This window comes from Anoplophora glabripennis, unplaced genomic scaffold (assembly GCF_000390285.2).
Source record: "Anoplophora glabripennis isolate ALB-LARVAE unplaced genomic scaffold, Agla_2.0 scaffold48, whole genome shotgun sequence".
Classification (NCBI taxonomy): domain Eukaryota; kingdom Metazoa; phylum Arthropoda; class Insecta; order Coleoptera; family Cerambycidae; genus Anoplophora; species Anoplophora glabripennis.
The window spans coordinates 673,175-693,624 of record NW_019416270.1 but is presented as its reverse complement, the minus strand read 5'-3'; the positions used below and the strand labels follow the sequence as shown (position 1 = coordinate 693,624).

Sequence of the window (20,450 nt, the reverse complement as noted above, 5' to 3'; positions counted from 1 at the left end):
TAACATCTTTACTATGTATACACTGAACACTGCAGTCAGTATTAACGGTTTATACTCAAATATTGATATTGCTTATTTGCAAGGAAATATAAAACATTTTAGATATTTGTACGTACTGTAGCACTGTAACAATGTTATTGGAATCAACTAAATTTAATCATGATTTTTTATAATGGCTACTACTACATGCTCTTAGATTTCCATAGCACTTCTCTAGAAGTTGGTGCTTCAAAATATAACTGAAAATATACAGGGTGTTAGTAAATAAGTGCGACAAATTTCAGGGAGTAATTCTACATGAGAAAATAATGGCAGTTTGCTTATAAACGTATGTCCGCAAATGATTCGTTTTAAGAAATTCGGGGTGTCAAAGTTTTTATTAAAAACTGACGATTTAATTTATTGCTCTGAAACCGGTCGAGGTGTGCAAATGAAATTTGGTGGGTTTTAAGAGGTAGTTATTGCGCATTTTTTGACACGCAATTAAGAATTTTATGTTCATCATTGGCGCGCGTACGGGTAATAATCTCAATTTTTTTAAAGAAAAAAATGGTACGCCACTGAGATATTACAAATTAAAAATCATTTTTGAATTCCTCGTTCAATTTGTGACAAAAAATCTCTCTTGCCTTTTCTTCGTATGGGGCGCCGTTTTGATGCAAAAAAATAAAACATCTTAACGCGTATTTTTTATTTCTTTAATACATTACCTAGTAGGCTACTGTCAACATTTGTCTGTTAAATACGAATATTTTTAAGAAATGTCAAATTAGCGTTTCGTCATTATTAATTTATTAAGCTTTTAGTTTGCTATAACATTAGTGTTAATAAGTAATTAATTTTTCTTTTATCGAAAAGAATGGAAAATTTTACAAATGCGGAATTGTCAGACATGCATTTTGTCTATGGTCGAAGTAATGGAAATGGTCGGCAAGCTCGACGATTGTATGCTGAGTTGTATCCAGGACGTAGGGTACCTCATCACACAATATTTGCTCGTCTTCATCAACGTTTGCGCGAAAATGGTTCATTTAAGAAACAAACGGTTGACTGTGGGCGCCCTCGAGAAGTACGAACTGTGCAACTAGAAGAAGCAGTTCTCGAGTTAATTGCGGAGTCACCTGAAACAAGTACTCGAAAAATTGCCAACATATTGAATGTAAGCAACTTCACTGTATTTAAAATTCTTAAAGAACAGCAATTGTATCCGTTTCATATTGAACGTGTGCAAGCTCTACTACCTAGAGACTTTTTTCCGCGCCTATTTTTTTGCCAATGGATTAATCATCAAATCGCTCAAATTCCTAATTTTTTAAATGCCGTTTTGTTTACTGACGAGGCTACTTTTGGACGACAGTGTATACGAAATTTCCATAACAATCACTTATGGGCTGAGGAAAACCCCCATGGAATCTTTGAAGCTCATTTTCAGCATCAGTTTTCCGTAAATGTATGGCTTGGGGTAATTGATGATCATTTAATCGGTCCATATTTCCTCCCACAACGACTAACAGGCGAATCTTATCTTAATTTCCTACAGGAAGAGTTACCTGTTCTTCTTGAAGAAATTCCTCTACAGCTGAGACAACACCTATGGTACATGCATGATGGTGCACCAGCCCATTTTAGCATTAATGTACGTAATCACTTAGACACAGTATATCCAAATCGTTGGATAGGTAGGGGAGGTACGGAACATTGGCCTGCTCGATCGCCGGATTTAAATCCTCTTGATTTTTGCATTTGGGGTTTTCTTAAGTCATTAGTTTATTCCACTCCCGTTGAAAATGTTGATGACCTGAGGAATCGAATTATAGTCGGCTGTGAGACAATAAGAAATATACCAGGAATATTTGCGCGAATACGACAATCAATGAGGCGAAGAGTTGAATCTTGTGTCACGTCTGAGGGAGGTCATTTTGAACATTTGTTGTAGCTTTGCGCCTTTTCAAAATTTTATTAGTGTTATTTTCTGTTATTGTTCTGGTTTAATGTTATTGTATTAGATAGTTCTTGATAATGTATTAAAGAAATAAAAAATACGCGTTAAGATGTTTTATTTTTTTGCATCAAAACGGCGCCCCATACGAAGAAAAGGCAAGAGAGATTTTTTGTCACAAATTGAACGAGGAATTCAAAAATGATTTTTAATTTGTAATATCTCAGTGGCGTACCATTTTTTTCTTTAAAAAAATTGAGATTATTACCCGTACGCGCGCCAATGATGAACATAAAATTCTTAATTGCGTGTCAAAAAATGCGCAATAACTACCTCTTAAAACCCACCAAATTTCATTTGCACATCTCGACCGGTTTCAGAGCAATAAATTAAATCGTCAGTTTTTAAGAAAAACTTTGACACCCCGTATCTCGGAAAACGAATCATTTGCGGACATACGTTTATAAGCAAACTGCCATTATTTTCTCATGTAGAATCACCCCCTGAAATTTGTCGCACTTATTTACTAACACCCTGTATATTCCTGGCAATCTTGCTTGAACACATAACCAGAAATTTTTCCTTCATACTTAGTAACAAATATACACAAATTTTATTTTCTTCATGTTGGGCAATTAAATTTCGGTAAAATTAAAACAAGATCAAGATTACATTAAAACACAACATCCTGTTTGACTGGGTGTGATTGGTGTAATTTTTCACGAGATTCTATTCAACCAATTAGTGATCGCATTATCTCGGGTGTAGAGATATCGGTTTATCATTGTTTATTGTAAACGAATCATTAATATTGTTGACTCCAAGATTTAGGGATGTTTCGTTACCAGTACCAATCCTGCAATGTTGGTTGCCCAAGTCCAGCGGTCACGTGGCTTGTAAACATTTATGCAGGCTTTGTATTAATTGTAGAACATTATTAAATTTTTGTAAAATGTGTAAAATAGATATGTAATTGAGATATAAAGCCAGTTCAAATTATTTTTAAAAGATATTCTAAATTCAGGTTATATGATGTCATAAACAGTGTTTATAAACTGGAAGAGTGCAACAAATTCATTGTCAGAAATATTTTTTGGAAATAGAATTTTTAAAAGCACTTACTAACGATACAAAGAAAACTTTTTGCAATCGCTGTAAAACACAAAAAAAACGGACGACATACCATTTACGGGTACAACTATTCACTTGTCGTTAGGTAGTAGGTATGTAGTGCGTCAGTCGGGGACAATTTCAGAGGTCCTCAACAAGTTTTAACAATTTCGATTAGTGCTGGCAAAAACCGGAAAAAAGTGAAACCGGCTAATCGGGTTCCGTAAAAACCGATTTCAAATAGATCCGGTTAATTGAATAGTGGTTAAAATCGGTTATTCAGTTATTCGAATAATGGCCAAAACCGGATATCAGAAAATCGGTGTTTTGAAAAATTGACGGGATATAACATGTCATTCACATATTCCCATATTTTAAATTTTAAAGTTAAATCTAATGTTAAAAGTTAAAATGTTAAAACAGTTAAAACAGTTACACTTAATAAACTGTGGTTCTTCAATGTATTATTTATATAAATGGGTTTGGTATTTGCTGAATATGGTTGTGGTGATTGTTTTTTTATCAATCTATGTCTGTGACCCAGGATAAAATATAAAAATAAACTGTATTTCCCTTAATAGTTCAACCTAATTTTTGTATCAGGTATCTACTATGTAGCCAATGTCAGTAACTACATAACACTAAGACCATATATTATAGTATATATGGTTATTGGCTATAAAGAAAGAATTAGATTATTCAGATGCTTGAATCGAACAGTCGGTTATTTGAATAATCGGATATTTGAAGAATAGAATAACCGATTCTCGAGTTTCGTAAAAATCCGAAACCGGGTAACCAACTATCCAAAAAGCCAATTTCAGTTGCCAGCACTAATTTCGATTGTTAATTTTCGGTTTTGGTTTTGATTATTGGAATACTTATTATTACAAACTACTTTATGTGAAAATCAACTTTATCAGTACAACATGAGGCAAATTCAAACCTTAATATCCCAAAGAGTTATACAATTTTAACTCAGTTAATCAAATAGTCATTGGTTTGGATCACATGTGAGGGAAACAAAGTTAAGATAATAACTAGTTCCCGCTGTCTATTATGAGCTGAAAGTGAATGCTACTTTTGAAAAAAATAGTATAGTCTTTCCGAAGTCAGTTGAACATGTATAAAAACGCGTAGCAATAAAATTTAATGAGTTTCATAGGTGTCCCTAAAAAAGTTTTCTCTAAAGGTTAAAAATTATAATAATCTAGAAAATTTCTATTGTATGTTCATTTCAACAACATATTTTAATTATTTATGTCCTCAAACAATTTTATTATATTGATGGTAAATTTCGTTTTGTTCCGTTTCAAAAGGTCTCCAAAATGCCATGTAATAGTATTAGTAAACAAAATATCCCTCTTATTTTTCCCTTTCGCAATTGTAATATGAATGATTAGTAGAAGGTGCAAATAATAAATAAAAATTACCTGAATCACATCAATTTCCGCATTGCTGCACTGCACTGCTAGGCCATTTGTTGACAACTGAATTTATGTCCAGGTCGCCCAGTGCAACTGTGTTTGTGCCGCGTTTGCCCGCGTGTTTACTTCGTCAACTGGGCGATCAGACCTGTATATGGGTATGGCTAAATAAATGTTACAAGTTTTTCAAATATTTCAATGCCAAGTTGCTGCATCTGCGATCGAACCTGGTATATACTGCCAACCTCTTGGTTCTTCAATTAAGATCGGAAATACTATAACTGAAATCTTTAACCTGATGGCTAGGAGAAATATCTGATTAAGGTTTATTTATGGTTGGCTAAGCTTCTAGGAACTTGACGTATCATCAAGCGATCATCACCGCAAATTTTAACTTAGTGTCTAGATGTTTTGAACTGAAAATTTGGGATTTATGGTAAAATTGTGTTTACAAGAATGAGTTTGTGTGTTTGTAACTGACTGTATATAATACAATTTTAAATTTTTTGTCATACTACATATCGGCCAGGTTCCGGTCACGGTTACTGAAGTCCAAGGTGAACGTTCGATCACCTTCCTTGATGGGTCGCTTTAGGTTTGGATAATAGGCGTTTACGTTGCCGTGCCTCAATCAGAATATTGATGAATTTGAGAAACTTTTTATTATCCACAATCTAGAACTGAGGTAAATTTTCTGCGCGCCCAGCTGTGACGACAGCGTCGGCCTCCGTCGATGTCTTTGGTGTTTGGGGGCGGCTGAGAGCGTTATAGAGATCTTCGGTGGAAATTTTGGAAACAGATGAAAATAGTATTTCCGCACCCCACCTTCTACGTTCAGTGGACGAAGTATCTATTTAAAAAACAGTTGAAGTGGATTGAACACAGATTGTTCAATCATTGTACCGAACCAGGACAGAATATCTAAAAATTCCTTCTCATTTAGTGTTCCTTTCAGAACAATATATCAATAATTAATTATTCTAATTATAATTGTGATATAAATTTTCCTTATTTAAATATTTTATAATATGTAGGTATTGTAGGAATAAATTAGAATGTGCTGAAGGTAATTATTTTATAGTGAACACAATGGATATAATAATATGTGATAACATGTAAGCATAATATTGCTTTTGTTAAAGCAAGTGTAGAACTTAGATACATTTAATATGCATAGCAACATTAGCAACTATTTACTTTGAATTATTATTAATATCACCTAAAACGCAAGATTAGGACTAGAGACCTTCTTCAGAATTTCAAAATATACATATGTATTGAATATTTTTGTAATGAGATTTCTGAGATGAACTTCAAAAATGAATATTTCTATAATGTTTCTCAGAAGAAGTTAATTTTATACGTTTATTTAAATTTTTTAAATACCTACTTGTATTAGTATGCTGGATATATGGAAATGAATGAGGTATACGTCAGTGATAGCTTCCTGGTATAAAAATAAATTGATTTATATTAAATTATACGTTATAATAAACAATGTTCATTAAGCAAATGTCAAGTTATTTTAATTGTTTTGGAGTGTTTCTGGTCATGGTCAATTTGTCAACAGGTTCGATACGACAAAAAATGCCACAAAAATAAAAAATTACGAATATCTCTATGAGTTCTAAAAGTAGTAACGGCAACCGTAAGAATGCTTATATGGTTTGAAAGGAAATTTCAATCTGCATACGACATAGAAAAAAAATACAGGGGTTCCATTTAAGTTAACAAGGTTATAGCTGTTTGAAGTTATCAAAATGTAACAGCAAAAATGAAACACGTAGTAGTAAATGTTTTAATTTGTTGGTATACCATAATTTAGTGTTACATATGCCCTTTACAGGTACCAAAAATCCACTTGATATCACGCTCCTGAAAAGAGTTACAAGGATCTCCGCGGACCCTTGCGTCTGTCAAAATTTTTCTTTATCTCAAAATCTATAACCTAGGGAATATTCAATAAAGTGACTCTCAAATTTCACATAGAATCCGAAATTGCAATAATATATATAGGGTGTTCCATTTAAAATAAGAAAGTTAATGTCGGTTTCCGGTATAACCGGAAGTGTCATAAAGTTCTAAATATTTTAGCTGTGTTGACCCTACTGCCTTTATTAGGTAGCCATTTTCAGATTTATCGAATCAGTACTTTCCGAGATATCGATAGTGGCGATTCCCGGTGGGACATCCTGTATATTTATGGATATCCAGTGGATATACTGATTACTAGACTTTTATAACATACTATTCATAGTACATCTATCATCTATTTTATCCAGTATTATCCGCTTAGTGGACTTAAATTGGACAAAAAGTAGACATCCATTGGATGCAGATTTTGGTGACAGCTAAACATGTAATGGACATCCAATGTACTATGTGGGCTTATTACTGAAAATAATTAAATACCTGTGAAATACATATAGGAGATATTTGTTATTTACATTGTCGAGTATATTTTGTAGTGTGGTTTCATGAGAAGCTTTATAGTTACATGTCGGTATTCTGTTGGCCCTAGAAACCAAACAAATGATACTGAGAAGTCATTAAAAGGCATAACCTTAACCTTTTTATATACCTGTTATAAATATTCATTGTTAATCACTACTTCTTGTGAAATTGATTTGAAAGATATTTGAAGTTCAAGTTCATTAGCCTTACTTTAACCTTACGTAATACATCAAGATTGCTGAGATCCTACTGTATATGAATATTAATTCTGTAAGCTTGTGTAAAGCGAAGAATTCTGTAGATGCTTTATCAACTTTTTTATTTTCGTTTTTGTAAAACAATAAAGTGATTTAAATATATTTTTATTAATTTATACGACATTTTTTTATCGCATTGCTAAAACATCATAACACTATATAAGTCATGAAACAGGTACAGTGAATAATAATATATTTATGAAATTCAATATTTCTTTCTAGTCTGATCTATATTTAAAAAATCAATTTCTAACGTCAGCAAAATCTATTGTTAGGTGTCACAGAAAAACTTGTTATTTTACAATAGATCAAAATCTTTACAAAAATATCCAAGTAATTACATACCTATGACAACAACAAAATTAGAATCCTAGAATCATTTTTGTTAAAAAAAACTCTAATGGACTATCTGAAATATACTGAAAATATTTGAATAAATTGCAGGCAACAACTACTCTGTAAGTTTACATTTTCTGATTAACATTAAAATATATTTACAATATCCAGTAAAAAAATAAATTTTGGCTTTATAGTATCTACAGATTAGTAGCTACAATGTATAGTATCTGAGGAATAGCGAGGAGGTATATTTTCAAAAAACAGAAAGAAAACTGTAGAATCGCCAAGATTAAAAATTTAATAATTAAGAAAGTGGGGGATTTCTTAGAAATGAAATTCAAGATGAAAAATTAAATAAATTTATCCAATTTCCGTAATATCCAATGGCGTCGAAATTCTGGATTTAGTGACCGTTTACCTTTAACTAATTTCATCAATCTACATCAAACATCTTCACACTACATATTTGATTTAATGTGATAGACTCAAAAACAGCCTCCCGAGGTTATAACAAAGCAAAAACATCCTGTATTAATAATTTTTGCAAACATCACCACCTATATTTATTATTTATTGCGTGAACGCATAAATATTCATTATTTAACACATATAAAGAATACTGCAGCTATTTTAACACGAAAGAATTAATATCCTAATGACGCACTTTTGTTACAGATACGGAATACAAAGTGACTACCAGCCTTTTCTCCAGTCTCCTGTTTTCCTCGTTGCCACCGTTCGACCTTAGCGGAGTCGTCGGCGTCAGCAGGAAGTGCCACCTGCAAAGCAAGAGGTACATCGCCGATCTGAGGAATTTCAAATTGTGGGCCCTCAAAAGTACGTGACATCAATAATATAATTTATATTTTAAGCATCGCAACCCATAGTAAATCAATTGTCATTATTTTTGTGCTGTAATTCTGTCACCAAAATTTTTGTAAAAATGGTAGTTTTTCGGAATATTGTTTTAAAACCCTTGAAATTTTTCAAAAATTTTAGTGGCATAGAAACTCTTTTAACCTCCTAATTAGGTAAGCATCGCATTTATTTTTAAATTGAAAACATATACACAACTCTATACTTAGGATTGACCGCTTCCGAGATATTTTGACTTTTAGGCAAAAATTGAAAGATGCAGTGTCAGCAAAATTTAGTTTTTTCGCAAACACAAGTTAATTTTTTGTGCAAATTGGACATTTTGTGGAGGAAAACCTAATATATCGGATTTGACATGAAAATTTTCCAGTTTTTATACAGGGTGGTCAAAAAAAATGATCGAATATTAAGTTCAGAGATTTTCATTTCATTTACGAACAAATATTTACCTTTTCTTAAAATGGCGTTTCCATTTGTTTCGCACCCTTTAGGTTGGCTGTGACAGGTAAGTAACAATCAACATGACAACTGTCATAGATTTTTAATTGTCAAATTTATTTTAATAAATGTCTTCCTTCAATTTCTAAACATTTTTCACACCTTCAGATTAGTTCCTTCTGAATCGCTGCTCTAATGGAATCTGGTGATAGATGCTATTTTATTTGGGTGACTAAAAAATAGTGTATTTAGTACTCCAGTAAAAACAAAGGAAATTTGGATACATAGAGTAAGGCAAGCATTTGTGCATTTTGTGCAACCTAAAATGTACGAAACAAATGAAAACACAATTTTAGGAAAAGGGAAATGTTCGTTCGTAAATAAAATGAAAACGACTGGATTTAGGTATAGGGAAACTTTAACAAAGACACTCAATTTTAGTGCAGAATGCGAATACGTTAAAAAAATGTTGGTTTTCATTTAAAAATTTCGAGTTTTCCACATTTTCTGAACTGATAAATTTTTTTGGTCACCTTGTATAAAAACTGGAAAATTTTCGTGTCAAATCCGATAAATTATATCATCTACAAAAAGGCCAATTCGCCCGAGAAAATTAAATTTTGCTGACAGTCTACGTCTGTCAATTTTTACCTAAAAATCAAAATATCTTGGAAACGGTCAATCCTAAGTAGGGAATGTGCTATATTATTATGTTTTTAACTTAAAAATCAATGTTCCCAAGAATGCAATAATATACAGGGGGTTTCATTTAAAATAAGAAAGTTGGTATCAACTTCCGGTATAACCGGAAGTACCATGACCTTGAAAATATTTTAGCTTGGTAGGCCCCATTACTACCGCAATTTCAAAAAAATCCTTCCAGTGGTTTTCCAGATATCCATCGATGAATTTCGTGGTAAGACACCCTGTATAGTTTGCGGCAAACTATATTGTCTGTGGTTCTATCAATATTAGTCTGAAAGAAATAACTTACATAATATACATTAACATATACACAAAATATTGAATTGAAGCCTCTGGATCGTTTCAGATATTTCAATGAAACTGTTGCATTTAAAATTCGTTTATGCAATTCATATTCGCTGTTATAGTCTTTCCGAAGTCAGTTGAACATGTAAAAAACGCCTGGCAATAATATTTTATGACTTTCATAGGCGTTCCTAAAAAAGTTTTTTGCTAAAGGTAAAAAAATTATAATAATTTGTATATAATGTGTAGAAAATTTCTATTATATAGTCATATGGCCAACAACATATTTTAACTATTTGTGCCTCAAACAATTTTATATGTATTGATGGTAAATTTCGTTTTGTTCAGTTTCAAAAGGTCTCCAAAATGCCATGTTGTAATAATATTATTTATCCCTTTCGCAATTGTAATATCAATGATTAATAGAAGGTGCCTATAATAAATTAAAATTACCTGAATCACACCAAATTCCGCATTGCTGCACTGCACTGTTGGGCAATTTGTCAAACACATGTTAACAGCTCAGATTTATTGCCCAGTGGCCCAATGTAGCTGTGTTTGCATTTCGTTTGTCCGCGCTCGCATTCTTCAACTTGGCGTATACATTTCTACCACCTCCACGTTTAGTTCAATCAGACTTGTATATGGGTATGGCTAAATAAATATGGAAACAAGTTTTTCAAATATTTCATTGCCGAGTTGCTGCGTCAGCGACAGAACCTGGTACATACTGACAACCTCTTGGTTCTTCGGTTGAAATCGGAAAGACTATAACTGGAGATGAATAAACCACACAAGACACCCCACAAAAAGAAATAGCAGGATGTTCAAACCGATGAACAAGCCGGCTAGTTTATAGGTGCACGTGTTTCCCTCCTGTCCATCGATCAGGTCAGGATATTGTTCATTCAAGAACTCTCTAACAGCTAGAGCTGTTAATAACGACAAATTTTCTAATAGATTATTTCTTAGGGAAAAGTAAAATAATTTTCTCCATTTAAGCAATTTGTTAGAACAACAGAGCTGAGAATATGGCTATCAATGACTTCAATCCAGATAATAATTTTGAACTGATGTTGATAGTGAGTAAGTACGAGTAAAGTGACTGTCAATTTATCTTATAAGTATGGGGATTGTTTGTCAAAATTTGGTGTTTTTCTTAGAAATTAATGGCCCTATTAAATTTATCAGAAATTCCAAATCAGTTGTATGCATTTTAGAAGAGTTTTTGTATATTCACTTATTTCTTGAAATGTTAAGATATGTGTGTGTTCTCTCTATTGAGGAAAAATATGTTTCTTCTTTGTTATAATTGTATAATGCATACAATATATGAAACTCATATTAATTATAACTGCAAAGATGAACTCATGTTGGAGCCAGATTCAAAACTGCATTTACAAGTTCCTGTGTTGTATTCAAACTATGTTTTACATTTTTGAAGGACCACATCGTTAAGCTCTTAGGACGTTTTAGAACAAAATTCGGTCCCGTTCTTTGTTTACTTTAGTGTGACAGCTGTCTTGAGCTTTGCCGCAACTTCCCTGTCATATCCTTTACATTAATGCAAGTTCATACACAAGTACACTTTAATATGGTGCACCAGCTATTATACGAACAAATCGAAAGTAGCTTCAGTGCATCTCTAAATGCAATTGAGTATCGTAAAGAGATCGTGAACGTACTAATTAATTAGTTTATTTCAGTGTATGACTCCACCGCCAAGTTGCCATCGGGAATTCTAAATGGAAACGTGAATCAATTTGGCGATTTCGATATGTGTCTCTCAGCTAATTTGCCCAGCAAACATATTTTTGGGCAATACTGTTTGGTCTCTTTGGAAATCGAGACCCCGCCAAGTCCGTATTTGGCAGGTTTGCATAAATTGATGCAATCTCATTACCATTTTCGAAGCAAGTTGGAAGATGTACGTATAGAAATATTTAATATTGTTATTAGTAACTTTTTAAAAATATTACACCTGTGACAATAATTCAATAAAGGTATTAACGGGTTTGGGGAAATAAATATACAACTTCACTCTTTTGCCGACGTTTCGACACCTTTATTGTGTCTTTCTCAAGGCTACAAATAAAACAATATTACATAACATATGTACAACAACATAGAAACATATTATATGTAAAATTGTAATGTATAAAATGTAATTTTAGATGAAGTCATATTTATAACTACTAGATTTGCTACAAAATATTACGTGACTCTTTGATAAGATTTTTATAAAAAATATTACAATTAAGTAATTTCAATTAACCCTAATAACCTATAAAGCAAAATAAAAGTATAAAAACTAATTGAAAATGTATACAGGGTGTTTCTAAAATAGGGTTACAAACTTCTGCTGCGTTTATAACTCATTAAAATAAGCCAAAAAGTTCCTATTAACATGTGCCCTAAAACGCACCCTTAGGAAGCTATATGCCCTTAAAAGGGCTCAAACAAAACTGNATGTCGAATGCCTCCTCCCATATGCAGAGGTCAAGTGACGGTCACCGTGACCTCTACCAATGTCATCCAGGTCAAGTGAAGGTCACCGTGACCTCTATCAATGTCATCCAGGGCACGGATGACGTCATCCAAGGTCATCCCAAGGTCATCCAAGGTCGCCCAAGGTCATCCAAGGTCGCCCAAGGTCATCCCAAGGTCGAAAGTGGAGGGGGAAGTCTCAGCACCGGCTATAATAACCTACTCTGCTCTTTAAGTTATTAGGCCAAAAATTACAAAAATCTATTTACCATGGCAAATAAAAGACTGACGTTGCCACAGCGCTTAACAATTTAAGTTATTGATAAACTGTCAATTGAGATTTGCAGTGTTTAATTTGTAAAAGTGGTGAGTGGAAAATTTAAGTATACAACATTATTGCAACTCATAAAATGGAGTCATATTCAAACACGGAAATGGCAGATATGCACTTTATGTACGGCCGTGCGGCTGGAAATGCATCAGAAGCGAGGCGTCTGTATGCGGCAGCATACCCGAATAGAAGACTTCCTTCTCGATAGGTATTTCAGAGGATCCATCAACGTTTAAAAGAAAATGGTTCGTTCCAACCAAGAGTAAATGATCGTGGCAGAGACAGGTTTGTAAGAACACCGGTGATGGAAGAAAATGTATTGAGAGCTGTGCAGGACAATCCAAGGGTTAGTGTAAGAAGTGTTGCACGTATGCATAACATAAGTTTTTCCGTAATTTGGCGAATTCTTTGCGAACAACTACTTCATCCTTTTCATATCCAGCGTGTTCAAGCTTTAAATCCGAATGACTACGAACCGCGTCGGCAGTTCTGCCAATGGTTTTTGCGAAAATCGAGGCGGATTCCGAATTTTGCATCTCTTATTTTGTTTACGGATGAGGCAAGCTTCAGTAAAGATGGTTATGTCAATTTTCATAACGCTCATGAATGGGCTGATGAAAACCCACACAGCATATTTCAGTCCAGACATCAGATTCGGTTTTCCGTCAACGTTTGGGCAGGCATTTTAGGCGATCGGCTAATCGGACCGTTTGTGTTGCCTAATCGATTGAATGGTGAGGATTATTACAATTTTTTAGTTAACGACTTGCCAGGACTTTTGGAAGATGTCCCTTTAATTGAACGCCAAAGCATATGGTTTATGCAGGACGGGGCGCCACCTCATTACCTACATAATGTAAGACAACACTTAAATGAGTTGTATGGAGAAAAATGGATAGGCCGAGGAGGTCCTGTTCCCTGGCCTCCACGTTCCCCTGACCTTAACCCCCTGGACTATTTTTTGTGGGGTCAACTTAAGGCAAAGGTTTATAAAATTCCAATTGAGACCATTCAGCAACTACGGGAGGAAATTGAAACCGCGTGCATGGAAATAAGGCAAACACCTAGAATTTTCCAAAGAGTTCGCAAATCATTGAAGCGTCGAGCTAGATTATGCATCGAAATGCAAGGTGGTCACTTCGAGCAGTTCTTGTAATTTAACTTATTATTACTAATTTTAATCCCATTATTTTCTATTTCACATTTAGCTATTGTCTGCAGTAGTAATTAGTTCTTTAATTAGTAAGTGTAACTCTAAATTTAAATAGTCTTAGTTTATGTCCTAAATTATTTATTAAATGATCGGATCCTTCATAACTGCAATTTATTTGAAAAAAAAAAAAACAGTTTTGTTTGAGCCCTTTTAAGGGCATATAACTTCCTAAGGGTGCATTTTAGGGCACATATTAATAGGAACTGTTTGGCTTATTTTAATGAGTTATAAACGCAGCAGAAGTTTGGAACCCTATTTTAGAAACACCCTGTATAAATCTAAATGTTATGTCACAAAATTGATGTTTCAGCCAGGACACAGGGTTCCTAGGTTTTCAAGTATAAACTGGGCCCTTTGTGTTCCTAACGCCTGCTCAACCAAAGATGTAGAACTAGGATTGAAAAAGACGATGGATAATTTGATAAAAAATACAGAATTGAAAGTACGTTATGAAGTAGATCCAGCGATGTGTCAAAGGCCCACCCAAACGGATATGCCGTTGTCGACATATATTGGAATGTAAGATTCGTCGTTTTCGTTTAAGTTGTTTCAATATAAACAAGATGTTTTTTTGAGTTGTTCTGCAATGGTCTATGTATCTTGTCACTACCAGTTCCAGAATTACATTGCACTTCGCTAGCCTTAACCAGGAGTCTTTGACTGTTCTCAGGCTAAGCTCTGTGGGGGCGGACGCGCTATTAGAACCTTTAGCTCGTCCTGGTGTTCATTTCGGTTCTTGTTGGTTCTAAAGCCACAAGGGATGGAACCGCTCATCAGACAATTGTGGTTGTCTGAGAGGTTCCGTAGTGGCATCTGTAACTGGTCGCATCCAATAGGTACTTTTAAACGTTTCGTTGTTCTTCACTGAAGTCATTTTCAGTTGCGACTCTGCAAATGCTTCGCCGTGAGTACATAGACCCCGGCATAAAAACCCAAAAAAAAACATCTTACTTTAAACAACAGCACGGGTTGTGAAAGCCGTAAAACCACTATAAATTGTCTCAAATTTAGGATCTGTTAATTACCTAATTAAGATGAAAATTATAACTTTAATCAACAATGTTCAAATCTCAACTGACGGATGACGATTTGATAAAAATATTATTTTGCGTTTTATTGCCTTTTAATAATGTGTTCTTTTTTAGATCATTTTTTGTTGCGACCATTTTGGGAGAATTATTTGCTACTGCTTATGACTATTTGGCATGTGAAGAAAAAAGTAAGTATACTCGTATTTTCTATAATTACCAAATTAAAAAACACATTATGTGCCATTCATCCAAAATAAAAAACTGAATATGTTATATACATATAAGGGCGCCGCTAATTCGGATTCCAAGACTGGGGAGGGGGCAAATTAAAAATATTTTAATACATATCCTTTTAGGTCTAAGATCAGTAAGTGAATTGTACATGACATAAAACAAGCACAAACATTTCTTACTTTTTTATATATTGGCACACCGTAAATTTAACAGAAATATAAGAAAATTAGACACACCACTAATAAATACCTACATTTAGACAATATAATAAATATTTCATTGTATACGAGTATATGGTAGTGACCATTATTCATAGAGTGCAAGAAAATTAACAAGACTTCTTTGTCAAAAATTGAATTTGAATAATTAACGGTTGAAGAGGAAATCATAATGATATCATATTTAAAATATTTAAAATTAAATATGTAATTAATACGTTGTAGCATAAAAAACAAGTTTACATTTTTATTTTAATTAAATTACAGCTTAGGGAACACCTAATGTGTACATACGACACATTTCAGCAAATTAAAACTGTGGAATGTACAATCTACTAACGATACCCTTTTGTTCTACTACGTAGTCATATAGTCTCTAGTCCAGCAGTTATATTTTAAACTTGATTTATTTAACATTTAATTATCGATAAGAAAATGTTTGGTGATTTCACTTATACGCCGTTATTATATACAAAATGTTGCTCCTATAAATACCTCGGTTTCTTAATACGAACCTGAAATGTACGATTTACTCACGGACATTGGCTTAGAACAAAATAAACTCAAAACTAAAACAAAAATATATTATAATGCTGTATTTAGTTATTAACTTTTGATGCCCTTCGTTATTTTCCATAGTTCTTGTGAATGAAATTTCAATTTTCAAAAATATTCTTACTTATATGTGACGAGAAAGTTTCTGTAAAACAGTTACGAGTAACAGCCTTTTGCAAAAGAATAATACTGTCCTGCTAATTCAAAAGGGTGTATCTCCAAATTTGTTATAAATTATGTTACACCATACAATACTAAAATAAGTTTTTATTGTGCCTGTTAAATTAAACATATTACAATGTAAATGTTCGACATTTGTTTAAATAGCAGTAACTAAATTGTATAAAAAGTTGTATCTATTGAAAATGTTATTTTAAAAGCTTTACATAGTATCTACTCCTAAAAGGTCATATAAATATAAGACCTAATTCTTGATAATGATGCAGTAAGTTTTAAATGATTTAAAAAGAGATTATTTTTATGTAGAATTGTAGATATAAGTATAATAATATTTAGTGATTTATGTAAAATAGCGACAGTAGCATAACTTTATAACTGTAAACCTCGATTTACTAAGCTTCAAATATTGTTGATATATGCTAATAGGTTCTGCATTAGGTTGTAGAGACGGATGAAGCTATATACAGTGTGTCCCAAAATGATGGAACAAAATTCATATTTTTTTTCCAGTTCAGATTTTAAAAAATCGCTGAAACAGGTCAATTAGTAAATAAAAATTGTCACTTTTTTGCAATATTTTTTGTTCTTTTGAGCCATGTTTGACAGACCTATAACATTACCGACATTTTTTTTAATAGGACTCCATATTTTATAGTAAAATAGATAGCCTTTCTAAAGACTTTTCTGTCATAGTTGTCAAAAAATGTAAAAAATTGTCTTTTATGTCGTACTGACGACTATTTTAAACAATCATAGTCTCTTCTGTATACTTTAAGAAACGTGCCTTCTCTTTATTAATCTTTTTGTACTTACTTTAAAGCTTTTTTTCTCAAATAAAAATACATTGATAAACACAAAATTCACCAGATTACCTTAGGTATAAAGTGAATCATTTTGGTTCCAATTCTTTCGTTGTTAAATTATTTTGAAAAATGGTTGCCCGTTTAAGTGAAAAACAAAGAATTGATTTATTTATCATAAATATTTAGACCAGAGAATTAGTCTAGCTACAATAAGTAAAGTATCCACTGGATCAGGAAGGCGAAGAACAGTAAGCGAAAATGACCATCAAAATGTGATGCTCGCTGTTACTGAAAATCCTCACTCATCCATTAGATCTTCAACTTGTCGAAGTCCTTAGTTCACAAAACTCTGTAGTCTTAAAAGTGGCATCCTTACAAAGTTACAGAAGATTACAGTTTTGCGGGAAAATAAGAAATGTAGATATTTGAAAGACAATCCGATTTAAAAAATCACATAATTTTCACTGACGAAGCAACTTTTTGCTTAAACGGAACTATGAACAGGCAAAATACTGGGTTTTGGAAAACAAGAAAATCATACACAACAGCGGGAAAAAATGAATGTTTGGGCTGGAATAGTAGGAAATTGCATACTGGGACCTTATTTCTTTGAGGGCAATTTGACAGGCGACATTTATTTGGATTTTTTGCGTTTTTAGCTGATTTCAGCCCAGGAATTAATTTTTCCTAATTTCTATTTACTAATTGACCTGATGTACTTACTACATATAAAAGAATGAAGGACTAAATTTGATTTATATTCAGTGATTTGATAACAGCAACGATAAGAGTTGACAATTAGAATTATTACACAAGCCTCAATGTCCAAAAATTCTTCAAATATCAAAAGTGTAATTTTTCCATTCAAAACAAGAAATAAAATGTTTCTAAATAAATAAACTACTTTATAATATAGGTACAGTTTAGATTTCTTTTGAAAGAAAAATGTAAATTGTACAATATAATTTTAGTTCTTTAGAGATGGTAAAACAATGGGTAGCTAATATACTAATAGTTACTGGCAGTGTATTCATGTTAAAATTAATATTTCTATCTCAGCCGTTTTTTTTTAACTAAAAACTTTACACTTAAAATAGGCTATAAAGTTATGACTCTTTAGAAACAAATTTGAACATATGGAACCTTTTCATTTTTATATAAGCTTTTATTTAACTTAACTTACCTTGTTATGGGTCAAACTTTGTAACTGAATTTTAAAACAGTTAATCCCCAACCGATTGAGCTGAAATTTTGCATACACGTTTGTATGGTGGCACTAAAAGCAAGTGTAAAATTATACATGAACTTATTTCCAACCTTTTCTGAGGCACTGTATTTAGAATTATTTTATTTATTGTATATTTTGTAATGGAAAAACTATTTCCTCAATATATTCAGTGCCTGATTTACCTATATAGACCGGGAGATATTAGACTGAAGTTCGACGACGTCTTTCTCGTTTATGCCTCTGAGAGTACTGAAAGGTAACCGAGAGACAAGTATTTCTCACTTATGCCATGTTTGTAAGTTGAAGAGAACTATCGATTTTATCACAAAATTTTTTTGGCATAAGTGTCGCAAGGGACCTAAAAATGGAAAACTTTGTAAGAAAATGTGAAAAACATCTTTATTTGTCTACCAATTTCTCATTAACGCCAATTAGAAATATGACATTATATTCCAAAAGCTCATAAAAAATATTGGCATAAGTACCTTGTGGCATTCATGCCACTCTTGAAAGTGGCTTTTAATAATATTTTCTACTAGTGTTCGAAATGGCATAAACGAGAAAATTGTGTCAATTTTCTATTATTTTTCTACTTTGTCGACCTGACTCGTATTAAAATTCAAATTAATTTGCAACATGAAAATCCAATGTGGACTTATGCCTACATTTATTTGACTCTATAATGTAGTTTTCTACGTGCATGCAAAATGGCATAAGTGAAAAAGACATAAACATTTTCATGAATTTTCCTACAACTTTGGGACTTATGCCTTCATATTGGATCCATAGAGGGGTGATGCCTACTTGGCACAGTACATTATTTATAGTATCATAAATTTTCAACAGCATAAATGGGAAAGTTATAGAATAAAAATAAAATTTTTCCGCAGCTTTTCCAAAGCTCTATTTTCTTTAGTCCTTAGTAGGACTTATGCCAATGATTTTTATGAGCTTTTCGAATATAATAATGTCATATTTCTAATTGGCATTAATGAGAAATTGGTAGACAAATAAAGATGTTTTTCACATTTTCTTACAAAGTTTTCCATTTTTAGGTCCCTTGCGACACTTATGCCAAAAAAATTTTGTGATAAAATCGATATTTCTCTTCAACTTACGAATATGGCATAAGTGAGAAATACGTCGCTGTACACATTATTTTTTTGAAAAGAAAAATTGAATTTCCACAAAGGTGTCCCGCAGCCCATCTTTTAAATTTAGTTTATCGTACTTGTCTCTCGGTTACCTTCCATTACTCCGGTCTAATAGGCTGGTGTAGGCTGCAGCCTACAGTCCCCCACCAACTAGGGACCCCCACCATGTTAACAAAAATTTTTTAAGACGTCCCCATCATGGACAAGAAAGAAAAATTATTCTGAAAAATATAATTTTTTGAATAGGCCCCCAGCAATTTTAAGCCTACAGGCTCACACCACTGTAAATCAGGCACTGAATATATTTAATATTGAACAGATGTGAATTTGACTGCAAATATTTTGTTTCAGGTAAATGGATTGTAGCCTTTTCTCTAAAGAAAAATTTAAAATCTCTGACGACTATAAAAAGAAGCTCTGATGATATAGAAGCGGTTCATGGAATAAGAAGTTTAAATGCCATATTGCTCTTATTGGCTCATAAGTCAATGGCTCTATTTTTCCTTCCATTTGCCAACAGAACAGAATTTGTCGAGGTAAATGAATTTTCTTTCATTTTCTTTATGCCGATTCTCCTAATACATATTTCTTCCGTATAATCTATCAACATAACACAGAAAAGTATCCAAGTGAAAAACATTGCGAATTGAACCGTTTCATTTTAAAGTTTCCAACTTCAAGACAAGATTAAATTAATTAAATTAAATTAAAAGATTCATTAATTATTAAATACAATTGTCTGTAGTAACTGATAAATTTAAAAAAATATAAATAAACACAATATTGCGTTTATTTCTTTTACAGACAAGACAGAGTGTTATCGGTTACTGTTATTATATTTTCGTATAAAGTATACAAGTACTAAAACTACATAATAAATAATAAGGTATCTATGTAGTGCAGTCCATAAATAACCATATCAATTTAAGAAGAATTTTTTCTCTGACGCCTGCGTACTTCTATCACAAAGGATAGAATAGGTAGGAAGAAGTGTTTATGCTGTGTGAAGTATTCAGTTTAGTAACCAGTGACACATTGAAACGATAGTCACGCTCCAAAATAATTTCAAAACCATTTTACTCTACAATAACCAAATTTGTAACAGGATCCCATAAAACGAAAAAGCACACAGAACCTTAATCCCGTTTAAAGGAAGCCACATCGTCTGGCGTGTGAATCCGAACGC

At 32.7% G+C, this 20,450-nt stretch overlaps 1 protein-coding gene across 1 annotated transcript in view; it reads left to right on the top strand.

Annotated features, from left to right (window-relative positions):
• Window positions 1–20,450, top strand: part of LOC108904968 (nose resistant to fluoxetine protein 6-like) — a 38,777-nt gene that overhangs the window by 14,976 nt on the left and 3,351 nt on the right. Inside the window, exons 2-6 of the mRNA XM_018707705.1 lie at window positions 8,202–8,363; window positions 11,537–11,757; window positions 14,172–14,380; window positions 15,007–15,080; window positions 19,616–19,800. Of these exons, the coding sequence (XP_018563221.1) occupies window positions 8,202–8,363; window positions 11,537–11,757; window positions 14,172–14,380; window positions 15,007–15,080; window positions 19,616–19,800 (851 nt within the window). The remainder of the gene's footprint in view (window positions 1–8,201; window positions 8,364–11,536; window positions 11,758–14,171; window positions 14,381–15,006; window positions 15,081–19,615; window positions 19,801–20,450) is intronic.